At 39.3% G+C, this 14,378-nt stretch overlaps 1 protein-coding gene across 2 annotated transcripts in view; it reads left to right on the forward strand.

Moving 5' to 3' along the window:
* The window catches only part of LOC106956280 (copine-5-like), a 92,062-nt gene that overhangs the window by 8,704 nt on the left and 68,980 nt on the right, over positions 1 to 14,378 (forward strand). For both annotated transcript variants that reach the window (XM_015047024.1, XM_015047025.1), the window contains exons 2-3: positions 8,186 to 8,226; positions 9,104 to 9,150. In XM_015047024.1, coding sequence (XP_014902510.1) covers positions 8,186 to 8,226; positions 9,104 to 9,150 — 88 coding nt within the window. The remainder of the gene's footprint in view (positions 1 to 8,185; positions 8,227 to 9,103; positions 9,151 to 14,378) is intronic.

The following is a 14,378-nucleotide window of genomic DNA, read 5'->3' on the forward strand; positions in this document are numbered from 1 at the left end:
TGGTTCCATTTGGCCGCTCCAGTGAAGAGCACACTGATTTCAGCTGGTTAATTGGTTGGACTGTCTGCCTCCAAGCTGCTCCAAAGACATGACTCTCAGAGCATGCCAACCTTAGCTTTACAACGGTGCTATCCCTGTAAGTTGGGTTGATTTACCTCTTTTAGTTTTCAAACTCTCACAGCTTGAAACATTTCCAAGCAGCCCAAGTCATTGCGAAGGAAAAAGACAGCAGCCCTTTTCCTGCTGGTGGGGAAGGGCACAGCTGCATTACTCTGTGCTGCATACAGCTGGAGAAAACACGAGTTTTCGCACTTCATGTAGCGTCTCACTGAAGTCTAAACCATATGAAAGGCATGTTGGAAGCTCCCCTCTGTTTTAAAGCCACAACTTTATTAAAAAGCTTGTTGTGCCTTTTTGCTGGAAGGAGAAAAAAAAAGTTAGCCATATGTGGTTTCTCTCATCGTTTTCTCCTCCTTTCAGTGACTGTTTGAAAGTATTCACACGTTAAAAATGACACGGTGAAGGCTACGAATTCATCATGGCTCCGTCGGAAACAAACACTTTAAGGGATGATGACTTTGTTCCCTGGGCTGTGCACCTGGAAAGAGATTTCAATTAAAGCATGTCTCTGATGGCTTCACACATAATAGGGAAAATCAAATTTCTGTTAGTTTCAAATATGAATTATTAATTACATGGTGCAAAAACAAAGCTGTTTTCATATTTAACACAATTTACATCTGGATTGGTATAATTTTAGGCCATGAAAAATGTTTCAAATGTGTCAAAAAATGTGTCGCGCATCATTGGTACCATGATTGTCCACACAATGTACCGTCATTTGTTCAGAGGGAACTAAAAGATGAGAGGAAATGGCTTTGAATGCAAAGAAGACTCTGTGCAGAGCCCTGCACCAGGGATATAACACCCATATCAAACCAGAGAGCTTTTCCTTCGGCTTTCCCTCCACAAACCCAGACCTGTCTCCGTGTAATTAGCAGTAATATTATTCTTGGTTCGGACATGAGTTCCACACCAAAACCCAGTCTGAAACTGAGAAGTCACAGTGTATGTGCATACTCATTTATTATAACTAGCAGAACAGCAGGTTTATGACGGAGTTTCTGTCACTGCCGGTGAGATGGCTGCCCTGGGAGCGCTCTGCTGCTGCAAGAACCGCCGGCTCACAGAGATCCCTGGTTAAATCTGAATAATTTAACAGATGGAGAAGTAGAATAAGACACCTGGCTCCTTCCCAGTGAAAGTTATTGGTGTTCTGCTAATGGAAAGGGGCAGAACGGGTTTGAAATTTGACGAAGGCTCCAATTTTGTGCTTCACAAAAATACAGCATTAATCTGAATTCGGACGTGACACAATTGTGGGTATTTGGGATTGTGAGACAACCAAAAATGATTTCCAGTCATCAAACACAGCCATACATCAGAGTTTATCCTGATATACTAGCTTTGATGTCAGATATTTGTAGATTTTCATCCCATGAGAAAAACAGGAGGTTTCTGACTGTTAGTGGGATTTTTATTACTTCTAAAGGGGTTGGCCAGATTCCCCAAGAGCTTATGCAGCCACTGTTTGCTTTTTTTTTTAACGTTGACCTGTAAGGACTGCTTCAGGGTGCATAAGACAAAAAGGTTGACCTGTTGACTCCGTGAAGCTTGAATGGATAGACAACGTGTGTCCTCAGTGAAAACAGAGTCGGCCTTAAGGCAGGGGAGTAAGTGAAGAGTCAGTCGACCTCAAACCACCCATTTCACATTGTTCTTCTTGCTACCGTTTAAAAACCAATCAGGTTTGAATGGAAATAAAATATCCTGCAATAAGAGTGAGTGTAATTGAAAAGCCATATAAAGCAGCATTTACTGCCACTCTCCTAAAGAGAAGTAATTTGTTCTCTTTGTTTAAGAGGGTGAATGAATTTCCAATTATTTGATTCCATCGGAGTTGATGTCAGCGAAACATTTCCCAGTTGTTGTTTTCTCCACCAATCTTGACACGGTTAGAAAAGCCTGTAAGAACTTACAGATAAGATTGAAGAGGACTCACTTATTTTCTATTACGCTTTGCAAATTCAAATAACGCCTTCTTGATTTAGTCGTGGCATGCTCTATAGGCTTCCATAATAGCCAATACAGGAGCCATTATTTAAAGTGGATATGACTTGTAAACAACAGTTAATTATATTGATCTTTTATTCCTGCAGCACTGCTTTGCTCTGAAGTCCAACTTTTGATTTGAACCCAAACATTTTGCGGAGAACAAAACCCCCCAATGGTTTTATTGTTTATACAAAAGCAATGGAATAAATTCCTATAAATTAAATGTAACTAAAACATTTTAAAAATCTATACATTTGCATTTTAATTTGATCAGACCATGAAAGGGATTTTTTTATTGGTAATTTCTCACTTTCTGTTTCCCTGAAGCGCAGATATACTTTTTAATGAAATCAAAAGATGACTGCAGGACTTTGATAAAATCAACATGTTTACGTCAGTTTCAGTCATTCTTTGCATTTTTTATGTCCCTTTTTGCGAATGAGTTTTTAAAAATATAACTTTTTCGTTAGGATTTTTATAGGAAGCATCAGTAGTTTTTTAGAATGAAATTGTTTGTTTTACTCAAACACATCTTAACAAAAATATTAATCCACCTATTTAAACCCCTGATGCACTTTTCTACAGGTCTGTCAAATCCATCACCTTGGTGTGCAGCTATTGGTCAATGCTCAGGATGATGGGATGCTCCCTTTGCATATGTCTAGTTGTAAAACCTCCTCACTACTAGATTTCAGTATTACGATACCACAGCTCACTGTGGCATCATAATAAAGAGGAAGACATTGGGAAAGACAGCAATAAAGCCACAAAGTGGCAAACAGTGTAAAATAATAGAGCAGTGTCAGCAGATGTTGCACAGAAGTTGCCAACTTTCTGCAGAGTCAACAGCTACAACAGAGTGAGCAACAGGAAGCGTCATGAAATTAGCTTCTGTGGAAGAAGAGCTGCATGCAAGCGTGGCTTCAACAAAGTGTTGGATGCAGTGGCGTATGGCACGTCTCCACTGAACACTAAAGTAGCAATGACATTTTCTCTGGAGCGATAAATCAAAGCTCTTTGTCTGACAATCCAGTAGATGAATCAGGACTTAGCAGATGCCAGGAGATATTTAACAATTTGGAGATGGTACCTTCCTGATCCAACATGACTGGGCTGCAGGGCACAAGGCAAAGTCAATAAAGACGAATGTTTGGTGAAGAAGAACATAACAGAGCCCTGACCTCAATTGGACATTGAGGTAAAAAAATCATAGACCAGAAACTGTGAGCCAGAGTTTCTTATCCAACATTCGTGTTTGACCTCACAAATGTAATTCTGGATAATTTGTCAAAAATTTTCATAAACAACCTGAAACTGTTAAATGTGGTTGAAATCATGCAAAACCTAAAGGATCAAAAGGGAAATGATCAAGATGACACCCACGTTCAAAAGATTATGAGTAAGTGCTTGCAATATGCTGTAGTAAAATCAGCATAACATCGAACTTGAAAGTCTTCCAGTTTTTTTTATTGCTCCGACTGTAGACTGTCTCAGATCTACAGTCGGAGCAATAAAAAAATAACATAAAACCACTTCAACTAGCAAACGGGGTCAAGTTTGATTTCCCACCGGAAACAGGAGGAAGAAAAATGAGGTAAAATAATATATTTCAAAGCTCACTGCAGCAATTTTTTCCTCAGTAAATTAATCTGTAACTGTAATTTAAGGTGGGTTTAATTTTAGGCTTCTGGCACATTTTCAGCAGGGGTGCCAACAATGTGAAGGGTGCTTTAAGCGTTAAACTCTTCATCCATCTACTACAATTAAACAAGCCTTTCAAATGGCGTTGAGGACCATAGAAGTCCAGCAGCCTTCAGCTGAAGCATGCAGAGCTAATCAAGCTGATCAAGGAATTCATTAAAATTATATTGTTGTTGTTTTTTTAGTCTCAAGTGAAATTAATTTTAAGTATTTGTTTATTCAACAAGCAATTATGCAGAGAGCTGCTACACATCGAGTCACAAGCTAATAGTAGGAGAGTTTCAGCGGTTTTAGCAAACACTGTAAAATTTTGGAGTAATAGAAAACTTTACTATTTTCATTAAGACACCTGAAGTAAGGTTGTCCTGCTAATGACAAGAAAGAAGTCTTGTCAATGAAATGCAGCTGGGAACGAGAAGCTACTGTATCTAATTACGTTTGTCCTACTTTCAATGAACCTCATTCCCCATCAGCAAACTTCTTGTGTAGCTTTGAGGATAATGATCTTTTCTTATTCCACGGGGGATTCCTCAGAGGAAGTAGTTAACGTTTTGAAATATGCAGCCTCGCTTTAGTGAGAGCAGATTAATGCCAATGGTGAGGCTCAAACATGGCCACTCTGGCCATGTGCGCAACAAGACGCTGGATTTAATTTGTACTGCTTTACATAATGAGCCGACTTATAATTGCTTCGTGCAATAAGGAGTTGAATGTGACCATGCATAGGTGCATGAAGGTCTAATTGGATGTCATGTTTTCCTGCTCTCCTCCTTTTTAAGTGATCCACTCTCTGCTTTGGGAGATGGGATAAAGAGAAAGGTAATTGTTTGGAGCTAATGGACACCATACAAAAACAGGTGGCCACTGAAAGCCATTAAATCACGGAGAGTTTTGTTATCTCCACTGATAATTACTCTGACAGTTTTCCAACTGTTGTCAGGTCAGCCCAAGGCTAACACCCCAGCAATGTTGCATCTGTCCTGTCTTTCGTAGATCCCTTAGTCAGAAGATTTTATGTCCAGGGATACAAAATTACACGCGCTTGGATTCAGTCCCAAACTCTCATCTATATTCATTGAAATCCCGCCGTCGCCTAAAGGGACAGGGATTTTTTTTTTTCCAGCTACTGTGCATTTAGTTTATTTATTGCCCACTGCTCACAATCAATTACCAGGACCAAAACTCATATGTGTGTGATTTTGCATTATTATACATGGAAACAAGATTACTGTACCATGAGGGAATGTCTCTAGTTAAAATGTTAGGTGAAATGATTGATTATCGAGCAGTTTCATGCTGCGAAGCTTCTGCCTGCAGTGTGCTTTTACATGAGAATATGGCCTTATTAATTGGGAGGACTATATTTTCTTTTTTTACCCTGGTACCTATGTACAAAACAATTTAAAAAGAGACAAAAAATGAAGGGAGGAATAAAATTTATTCAAACTGAAGCGCTCCACCACGGTTCTGCTGTTGGCTCTGGCTGCGTGTCCATTTCCTTCTTAATCATTTAGTAGATGCTTTTATCCAAAGTGACTGAGAACGAAAAAATATTCAAAGTTTGTTCCAGTAAGAAACTCTGGCATGAGTACTGAGTGCTGCATTTAATGGGTAATAGTCAAACAGCTGCTGCAGCGGAAAGTGCAGCTCTATCATGTTAATTTGAACATCAGAAAGCATGTATTATTTTTCCAAATAATAAAATCTGGCATGCCTCAACCTGAACGAATGCTCATAATAAACAACGCCTAAAATCACACTACACAGTTAAACTAATTAGAAAGTTTTTAAGATTTCCAAGTACGTTGCACTGGTGTCACAAGAAAAATCACTACAACAGACACAGAACCAATTTGGTTCATATCTACTGCAACATGAAGCAGTTACTTGCTATCTAATTTAGTTTTATTAGGCCAGAAGAAGAATCACAGTTTCAATTGAAGATTTAAAATGTCACTCTGGTATTTTGAGCACAATTAACTCTATGCCCACCAACCACCAAATTAATTTTCTCCATAAAGAGTAGCTTCATTGTTATCCTTTTTAGGCAGAATAGCTAAGGATTAAGCGGATCATGTTGCAAAAGGTATGCTCATAAAGTTTTGTTTTCATTGGTTCGGCAGTAAGCATGTCTGCAGAATCGAATCTCTTTTTTTTATGATTGTTTCCTGCCAAGTGCCTTCAAAAACATTTAAAGCATTCTTTATTGTCTCTGGTTTCCATGGCTGCATGGTGCGGGGCTTGTTTTTTTTGAGTGTGTACCATACTGCTTTGTATAGCGCAATCAATCTCTTTTGTGTTGTTTTTGTGGAAATTTTTTTCAGCTTTTTGCCTTGAGGCAAGAGCCAATAGATCATGGGGCTGCTCCCAAGGTTTGTTGCAGTTGAGCACTCCAACAGAGAAGTTGAATCTGGTGAGACATTTTGTCTGTACATAATAAATCACCAGCATAGCCTTGACTTTAAATATTATCTGTCTATCTATCTAAATTCCTAGCTCTAACATGATCTATTTCTTGTTCATAGTGTTGACCGTTCCTCTGTCTTCTGACCGTAGTTTGAAAACACAGGGGAGAAATTTCCTCGTCTTCGGGGTTAGCACCCTCACTTGCCCGTAAGAGGGGCGAAGAACATAAAAGACGCGGTGGCACTGAGGTACTGAAAAGATAAATGTATTAGCTTCGGCTTAACAATGACGAGGCCGCACAAACTTTCCAAACTACCGCTGCTCCGGTGTTTCAGTTGCTTCAAAGCATGCGCGCTACAGCACGCAGCACCCCCTTCTGCCCTCCAGTCAGAAGGGGGCGCTGTCATCAGTATCATCAGTGAAAGCTGAGCTTGTGCACGAGGGAGAAATAGTGAAGAAATGCAAAATTTGTCATGACTCAAGCAGTAAAACAAGGGCTACTACTTTCATAGGGAATAACTGTTCAGCATTCCCAAGTATCATTATGATGGGACATGTGATAAAACGACAGTGGAAGCAATTGATGCATGCAAGAGTTTACAATTTATTGGGCAAAATGAGAAACTGCGACCATGATGAGCTCAAATGACTAAATATTGTGGGGGTTGAACCAACAGTCCTTTAATTAGAGAAATGTACAGTATGAAAGTTTAAGTCCTAGAACAGTTCTCATTTACATATTCCTACACTTTGACAAAATGAATCAGAAATTTTGTATTTGCCGCCTTTAAAAGCACATGAAGTAGATAAAGTAAAAAAAAAGAAAGAAAAAAGAACAACAACAAAAAAACTCAAATTGTTCAAGTTGCCTGGTGCACATAAGCTTTAATCTTGTGAATCAAAGATGACACCTACGCTATTATTTCAGCTACTTACCTGTTTGGAGGTCTGAGAAAAAAAGTTAGAAGTGTACAATAATGTTGGAGGTCTCTGCTATTCTGCAATATAACCAAGTTAATGACAATGAAAGAAACTTACGCAGCCAATATTGCAACAATGAATCTGCACTGATGACATCCCACGTCCTCACCAGCACATACACTTATAGAGTTGTTGCCTAATTTACCTTGAAGGAAAATATTGCCACTTTTTTCTGCATAAAATATCTAAAGTCTGGGGCCAGAAAATGCAGGGTACTTCCTGCTTTCATTCCTGAACACAGTTGCATCAAATGGCATCAAGGTGAGTGGTGGTAACATCACGTCCCCAAACCGGGAAACACCAGTCATGAACGTGTTCGTTCATTACCTGCCTGGTATTCAGTGGAGTGGAAAATAAGCCCACATGAAGAAACAATTGCTGTGTGTTTTTTTTTTTTTAAACAAAATCGCCGGTAGCATAGTTGGTGTAGAATAAATTTACCTCTTGCATTGTTTTTAATTTCACCTTGCTATTTCTCTTGCTGTCACACAGTGAGCAGGAGGGAAAGCGATCAAAACCCCACCAGGCTCTGACTTACATTACATTCAGTATTTGTATTTTAACGCTTGCCTGAAGGAACAATATTCAGCATAAATACTTTCCTTGCATTTTCATTAGGTTTCGTTGGATTTCCCAAATGTTAGAAGATGTTTAAACTTGTCGGGGAATTTTTTTGTCAGAAGCTAAAGATCAACTAGAAGAATCTAAATTACAACACCTTCATTTTTACATATCTGTCTGTTTTGTAGCAGACATCTTGGGGTCCTCTCTGTCCTAACGCCGGGCTTTCGTGTGCTTATTGGTCTGCACACTTGGATATGAAATCTCAAGGGCAGATGTGGTTTATGTCAACCAAGTGTTCTTGTAAAGTCGTTATTAAAAGGCACGTAGGAGGTCCTTTTAATATATTTGTGTGTAAATATGGTTTCCACACATCTTTTTGCAGGCTTATATATTTCTGTGTTGGTTTCCTCTCTTGCAGGAATCTTTTGGACAGAGACACTTTCTCCAAGTCCGACCCATGTAAGTTCTCTTCTGCAACAACTATTGTTTTGCTTCAGGCGGAAAATGTTTGGCGGGATATAATTTATCGGCGCCTCCTCTGCTTTTAGATTGCATTCCTCTTTATTTTTGCTGAGCTTAAGCCTCATTCGGTTTACTCTGTTGTTTGAAAGTGTTCCTTCAATAACTGCATATCATTTGCACAGTAATGTGACAACCTTTCTGTGCTGTGAGCTAAACTACCATAATGCATGCAGGGTATAAACAGCAGCCCCGTGAATAGAAATGGCTATCTTTTGGGAAGAGAAACTGGAAAGTGTCATAAAGGCAACATTTTTATTTATTTATTTATTTTTTTGCCACTGACTAGAAAATGGAGGAAACATTTTTCATAAGCCCTTTGTGTAAATAAGCTTTGGGGAAAAAAAGAAAAAAACAAAACAAACAAAAGCATCACACTCATCCCGATTTTTTGTGCACGCCTGCAGCTGAACCTGAGGCTATATGCCGGGTCACGTCATTTCCACCTGCACCGGCTTCATCACGAAGCAACACGACGAAGTCAGAAGAATCCCACCCATTAGGACACAGTTTCTCTGATTGCATAGCTTACAGTAAATTGTGCTCTAGGGCCTCTCAAGTCTTATTTTGGAGAGGTTTTCTTCCCCCCGTAGAAGTGGATGTCAGTCAACATTAATCATCAAGTCTGCTACTTCATTATGTTGTCAGGGTGTGGCAGGATAATTAATGATGGATGTCGGCAGAGAAGGAGCAAAAACAAACACTGTTTGTGGATTCGCAATGCATTTTCGAAACTGTTCAATGACGATTAATTCCTCTGTTTTCTCTCTCCCTGTGTCTCTCCGTCTTTCCCCTCCCGTTTCTCTGCTTATCTCAGTGGTCGTGTTGTACACCCAGGGCGTGGAGTCGAAGCAGTGGCGAGAGGTAAGAGATCAACAAGACTCAATCAGCCCGTCCCTTTCTCCATGACAGGCTGTTTTCTGTTCACAACCCCTCTGTCGCCCCCTCTCCTCCTCCTCAAGGTAATATTCTGTGCCAATCATTTGCGATTGATTGACCCTGTGAACACGAGTGCATCGGTCAGCACCGACTTAGCTTCTGACTGCCTGTCTGACCGACTGACTGATTAAGGTGACAGGTACACGCATCTGTAAAGATTTTTCTCTGCGTCGGCCTCCCCTCTGGCTGTTTGAAACAGGGTCGTAATTACACAAAACCACAGAGACTGATAAATCTAGTGGAGTTTTGCAGCCAGACAACAGAGGGAAGCCTCGGAAATTACGACGCACACTCAAAGTTGATGGAAGTGCAGAAAATCTGTGACAAACACGCTTCTGTTTTTGTCACTTTGGCGATGGGCACAACAAATGCTCTCCATGAGTCAGCTTGCAGAAATTATTAAAAATATGCTTCTGGTTTGTTTTTCACCTAATTTCCTTTGGCTCACACCACCAGACAAGTGCAAACTGGTGTGACACAGTTACAAAGGGATGCTGGATGTGTTGGATACAGCGTACTTAGGTAGATGTGGGCAGTTTAATTGACAGTTTAATTGACAAGATTCCCAGTTAAAACCTGACACTGAAAAAATCATGACATCAATTTGAAGTTTGTTGCCACATCCTCTAGGTGTGAGATGGATCGTATAGCTAAACACATATCTTGATCTCTGAACTATGCACAGACTTTTGAAGCTTGAATAGTTATAAAGAATGAATATATTGGTTATAAATACTTCAGGAAAGTATATGTCACAATGCAGAGCTTTTGTGGTTTGGTAAAATATACATTGCTGTGCTCCACGGCTTGTTCTAGTGATGCATCTGAAGGCAGAAATGCAAACACCGTCGAGGGGTTCAAAGGTCAAGTGCTGCCGTAAATTACACCACTGCAGTTCAGAACAAAGCAAAACAAAAAGCTGTACTCTTGTCTAAAGGGAAAAAAAAAAAGCATTTCCTTCAGGTTTTGATTCCAAAGAGTCAACGCAGTTTTTAAAGGTAAATTTTTCATCATGTTGACACCCCTTCTATTGGAATGACCTCAAAAAAAACAACAACAACAAAAAAAAAAAACATTTGGTAACACTTTATTTGAAGGGGGTTGAATAAGACTGACATGACACTGTCATAAACATGACATAACACATGTCATGAACATGAATAAGTCTTCATGAATATTTATGACTGTTGTCATAAAGCGTCATTCGGTAAATTATGACACTTTTAATACAAAGTTGACATTATTCAAAATGTCTTTGATATGACAAATTGACATTAACCAAGAAATCATTACTGTTTAAACTTTACCTTTAATAACATAAAGATACATAATTTTTAAAGCGCAATCAATAATACTTTTATAACAAATTTATATCAGTAATGATTTCTTAGTAACAAAGACATTTTGAATAATGTCAACTTTGTATTAAAAGTGTCATAATTTACCAAATGACGCTTTATGACAACAGTCATAACTATTCATGAAGGCTTATTCATGTTTATGACAGGTGTTATGTCATGTTTATGACAGTGGAAAACCAAACTGGTTTCTTTCTTTTTTCTTTTTTTAACCAGTTTGTAAATGGTGTTAGTATCAGCCCTTCTTTGAAGGCATCATCCTAATTAAGAGTTGGGAGAGTGGTAGTTATATTATTCATGAAATACATGTGCCTTACTTTGTTGTAATTTTCAAAGAGAGCAACCTTTGTGTGAAAGAAAAATCAGATGGTATAAAAATCTACAGAGTTGCGACTGATTCATGGCTTTGTTTCTTACACACAAACTGCTTTACTGCTGGGAAAAAAGAAAAACAAAAAACGTGATTTCTTCAGGTTGTTCAACATTTTTCATCCCTTTTGCTGCATCCTGTTTTTAATGCAGATTGTGTTGCCATCAATGCTCACGATGAATTTAAATCTCAAATAAAAAATACATTACATACATAATATTTAAGGTCTTCTGGCCTTAGTTCTTCCTAAACCTCATTGCACAAAACCAATGTGAGTGTTCCTTAGTTGGTTTTTGTTTCGCGATAAACTGCAGTTTCTTTTTCACATCAAGCCCCAATCCTTTTCTTTTTCTTAGATGAATTTTACTAAAAGGAGCATCACTCACTGAAGCTATCCGGAGGATATGAAAAAGACGTCATCAATCAGTTTTACATGTTTGCAGAGCAGCAGGTTTTTTTCAGCAGGAGTCCTAATTAAATCATGCTATCATACATTTTCCTCTGTAGAATATAGATTATGCCTTTTCTTTTTGGGTGACGTGTTTAAAGACTCCTTTGCTGGGAGGAAACCAAATTAATGTGCTGTGACTCTATAGATTTGATTTTATACCCATTTGCTCGCTGCATGTAACCAGGAACATTGTTCCTGTTTTACTGAAAAAAATCAAAAAAAAAATCTGTTTGTTTAAAACTAAAATTCTGTTTTTGAAACATGTAGTCGAACAATTTCTTCTCACACTTAAATCTACAGATGTGTTTGAGGATGAAGGAGCAGGTTTATTAAGTTTTCTGCATTAGACTTCCACAAATGAGGGAAGTTTCAAATCTGTCAAAGTTTTCGTAATAAGAGTATTTTAAATGCAACAGCCCCAAACTAACATGTTGGTTTGGGATCCAAAGTAATTGGTTTGTGTGAAAACAAAACGACTCGTCGTAGCTGTAAAAGCAACATCTATTAGCCGATTTGAATGACTTTAATGCTTTCTAAACCACCAGCCTAATTGGTTATCAAAATCAAATCAGTCCCACAACATTAGTTACAATTAATTTGATCTGAAAAATGAAATGCATCTTCCTGATAATAGAGGAGCAGAAAATCTAACAGCTCATTAATATTTGCAGAGAAAATATCTGGTCCAATACCAGTCAGTGTCTATTTACCATTCATGAACTAAATAACACAAATTAAGTCTGACATAAATTAAAACCTACAATATAAATAAGAGCATTTCTCTGCTGCACCATGAAATGGTTATTCTGAAGCTGAATGCTCTTTTCTAAATTAAGAATTGAGCTGATTAAACTTTATCGAGTATCTGTTTGACTCTTTGATGTGAAGAAGAAGATTATTTTGATTATCTAAGTCAGAGTTTTATGACCTAGTTTTGATCCAGAGAAGGCAGATAAAAATAGGAAATTGGAGGAAATCAAAAAGGCTCCAGTGTCATTATGAGAAAATCTGTCAGCATTCACATCAGCTTCTGCTGAGGACAGGAACAAAGCACCGCTGCTCACAGGTGTCTCAGGTGCTGTTACCCTCTTTCATCAGAAATTGTCACGGATGTAAGATTTTATCTACAACCTTTCATCTTAACGAATCGAAACTGTATTCCAAACATTGTTTCTAATGAGACATAAAACTTGTGTCTTATCGAAATATTGTCCTGTGGCAGCAGGAGACGATTGATTGCATCAAGTCGAGGCAGCAGAGTAAAGGAAGGACTTTCTCTGAACAGGGGAAAAAAAAAACAACCTGCGACCAGCTGGGTGTTTGAGAAAACAGCACAGATGCACAAAAACATAGAAATGAGAAGTGGCAAATGAGCGTAAACGACAGCAGTAGGTATTCCAGTGACTTCATAGGAGATAAACGGAGGCAAATGGATGAACTCTAAGCCAGTAGTACGATCTAAGGGATGGAAAAATCAAAGCAGATACGGGAGTCCGATCCAGCTGCAGTCGCTTTCGGATGAACAGCACTGCAACCTGGAAGGTCGGAAAATAACCTGGATTATTTGGAGTCTAGATTATTGTTTTGAGGAAACTACAGAGTTTGATTTAGTCCGTTGGTAATCCGGCTGATTGAAGACTTTTTTCACACAACATACCATGCAGGATTTTGGCCTTATGCATGATTTTAAGATGGGAGAGTGTTGTTTAGTTGAACAACTAAGAATTTTTTAAATCTTCTTTCAAAATTTTGTGCTGGCTTTTTTCCTCAAGTACACACACATACACACACGCACGCCCGAAAAACTCATTAAACTGGTAGCAGGTACAGCAAGCAAATATTCCTAAACCAGAAAGTTTGGAGTAAGATGCAAATGTTGATTCGCATCAATTGATGTTCCCGGGCTATAAGGAGCTTCCTTCACCTGTCACAGGTGCCCCACCTCTGGCTTAGAAGCGGTGGGTGCAGACCGAATGGCTCTCCTAAAAAGAGATACGGCCCGAGGTTTTACAGTGCTGATGACAGCTGGCTAAGCAGCAGAGTCAAGCTGTGCGGCATTGATAAAGCTAAGCGCCTCTTTTGCCTCTCTCTCCGATGATGTGTTTTGGCTCTTCTATGAGGAGATATGGTTGGTTGAAGCCCCCTTTCACTGTGCCACCAACCAGCTTTTAATCCAGTTACGGTCCAAGCTCCCACACTGACTCCCAGTCATTCAAATTGCTCATCAGCCGAAGTATATCTCAACAAATGCTATGGATATATTGTGTTTTCCGCTTTCAGCAGTAAATCCCCCCGAGACCCATGTCCCCATGACAAATTGTGTGTTTATTGCACAAAAGTGCTGCAGCATCTCATTACTCTGTTACCGCATGATTTTTAAAGTCTTAATTTGCGACACCCTCCTCTGTAATTTCCTCCCCTCAGTGTACGACAGCTTTCCCTCTGCCTACCACTTTCACTTAACTACAAAGTCGACAGAATATAGCCTCCCTGAATTTGAGCAAAGCCCGGAGTTTCCACTTCAAGCTTCTAGACAGTAATCTGTTTTTTACCGAGATAGATTTTCTGACACCTCTCCACACAATTTTTCTCGTCACGGTTATCAGAGGGGAAGAGGTGTGTGCTGCCTCAGTTGGCTGATCAGGGCTTTTGGTGCCGATTGTTCTGCCTCTGCAAATGCCCGGGACAAAAGTGAGTATACTGTAGCCCCCCTGCTGTCACCCTCAATGCCAGCCACGGAAATTACGTCCCTGCTGCCTCTGTGGAAATTTCACCTCCTCGGCATTAGCTGCCGCTGAGCTCTCACGCTTCCTGGCAGGAGGAACAAGAAGGGATGTGGTGCCACAAGGCTCTTAATCATTTATGGTTTGTGTTTGACGGCAGACTTCAGCAAACCCAGACTCTGTCACGTAGGTTTCAGCAGCTCTAGTATTGTATTTCCACTCAAAAGTATTGGTGCCTCCTGACTTTTTCT

This window comes from Poecilia latipinna, unplaced genomic scaffold (genome assembly GCF_001443285.1).
Source record: "Poecilia latipinna isolate Pla-1442-1.1 unplaced genomic scaffold, P_latipinna-1.0 Scaffold804, whole genome shotgun sequence".
Lineage (NCBI taxonomy): Eukaryota > Metazoa > Chordata > Actinopteri > Cyprinodontiformes > Poeciliidae > Poecilia > Poecilia latipinna.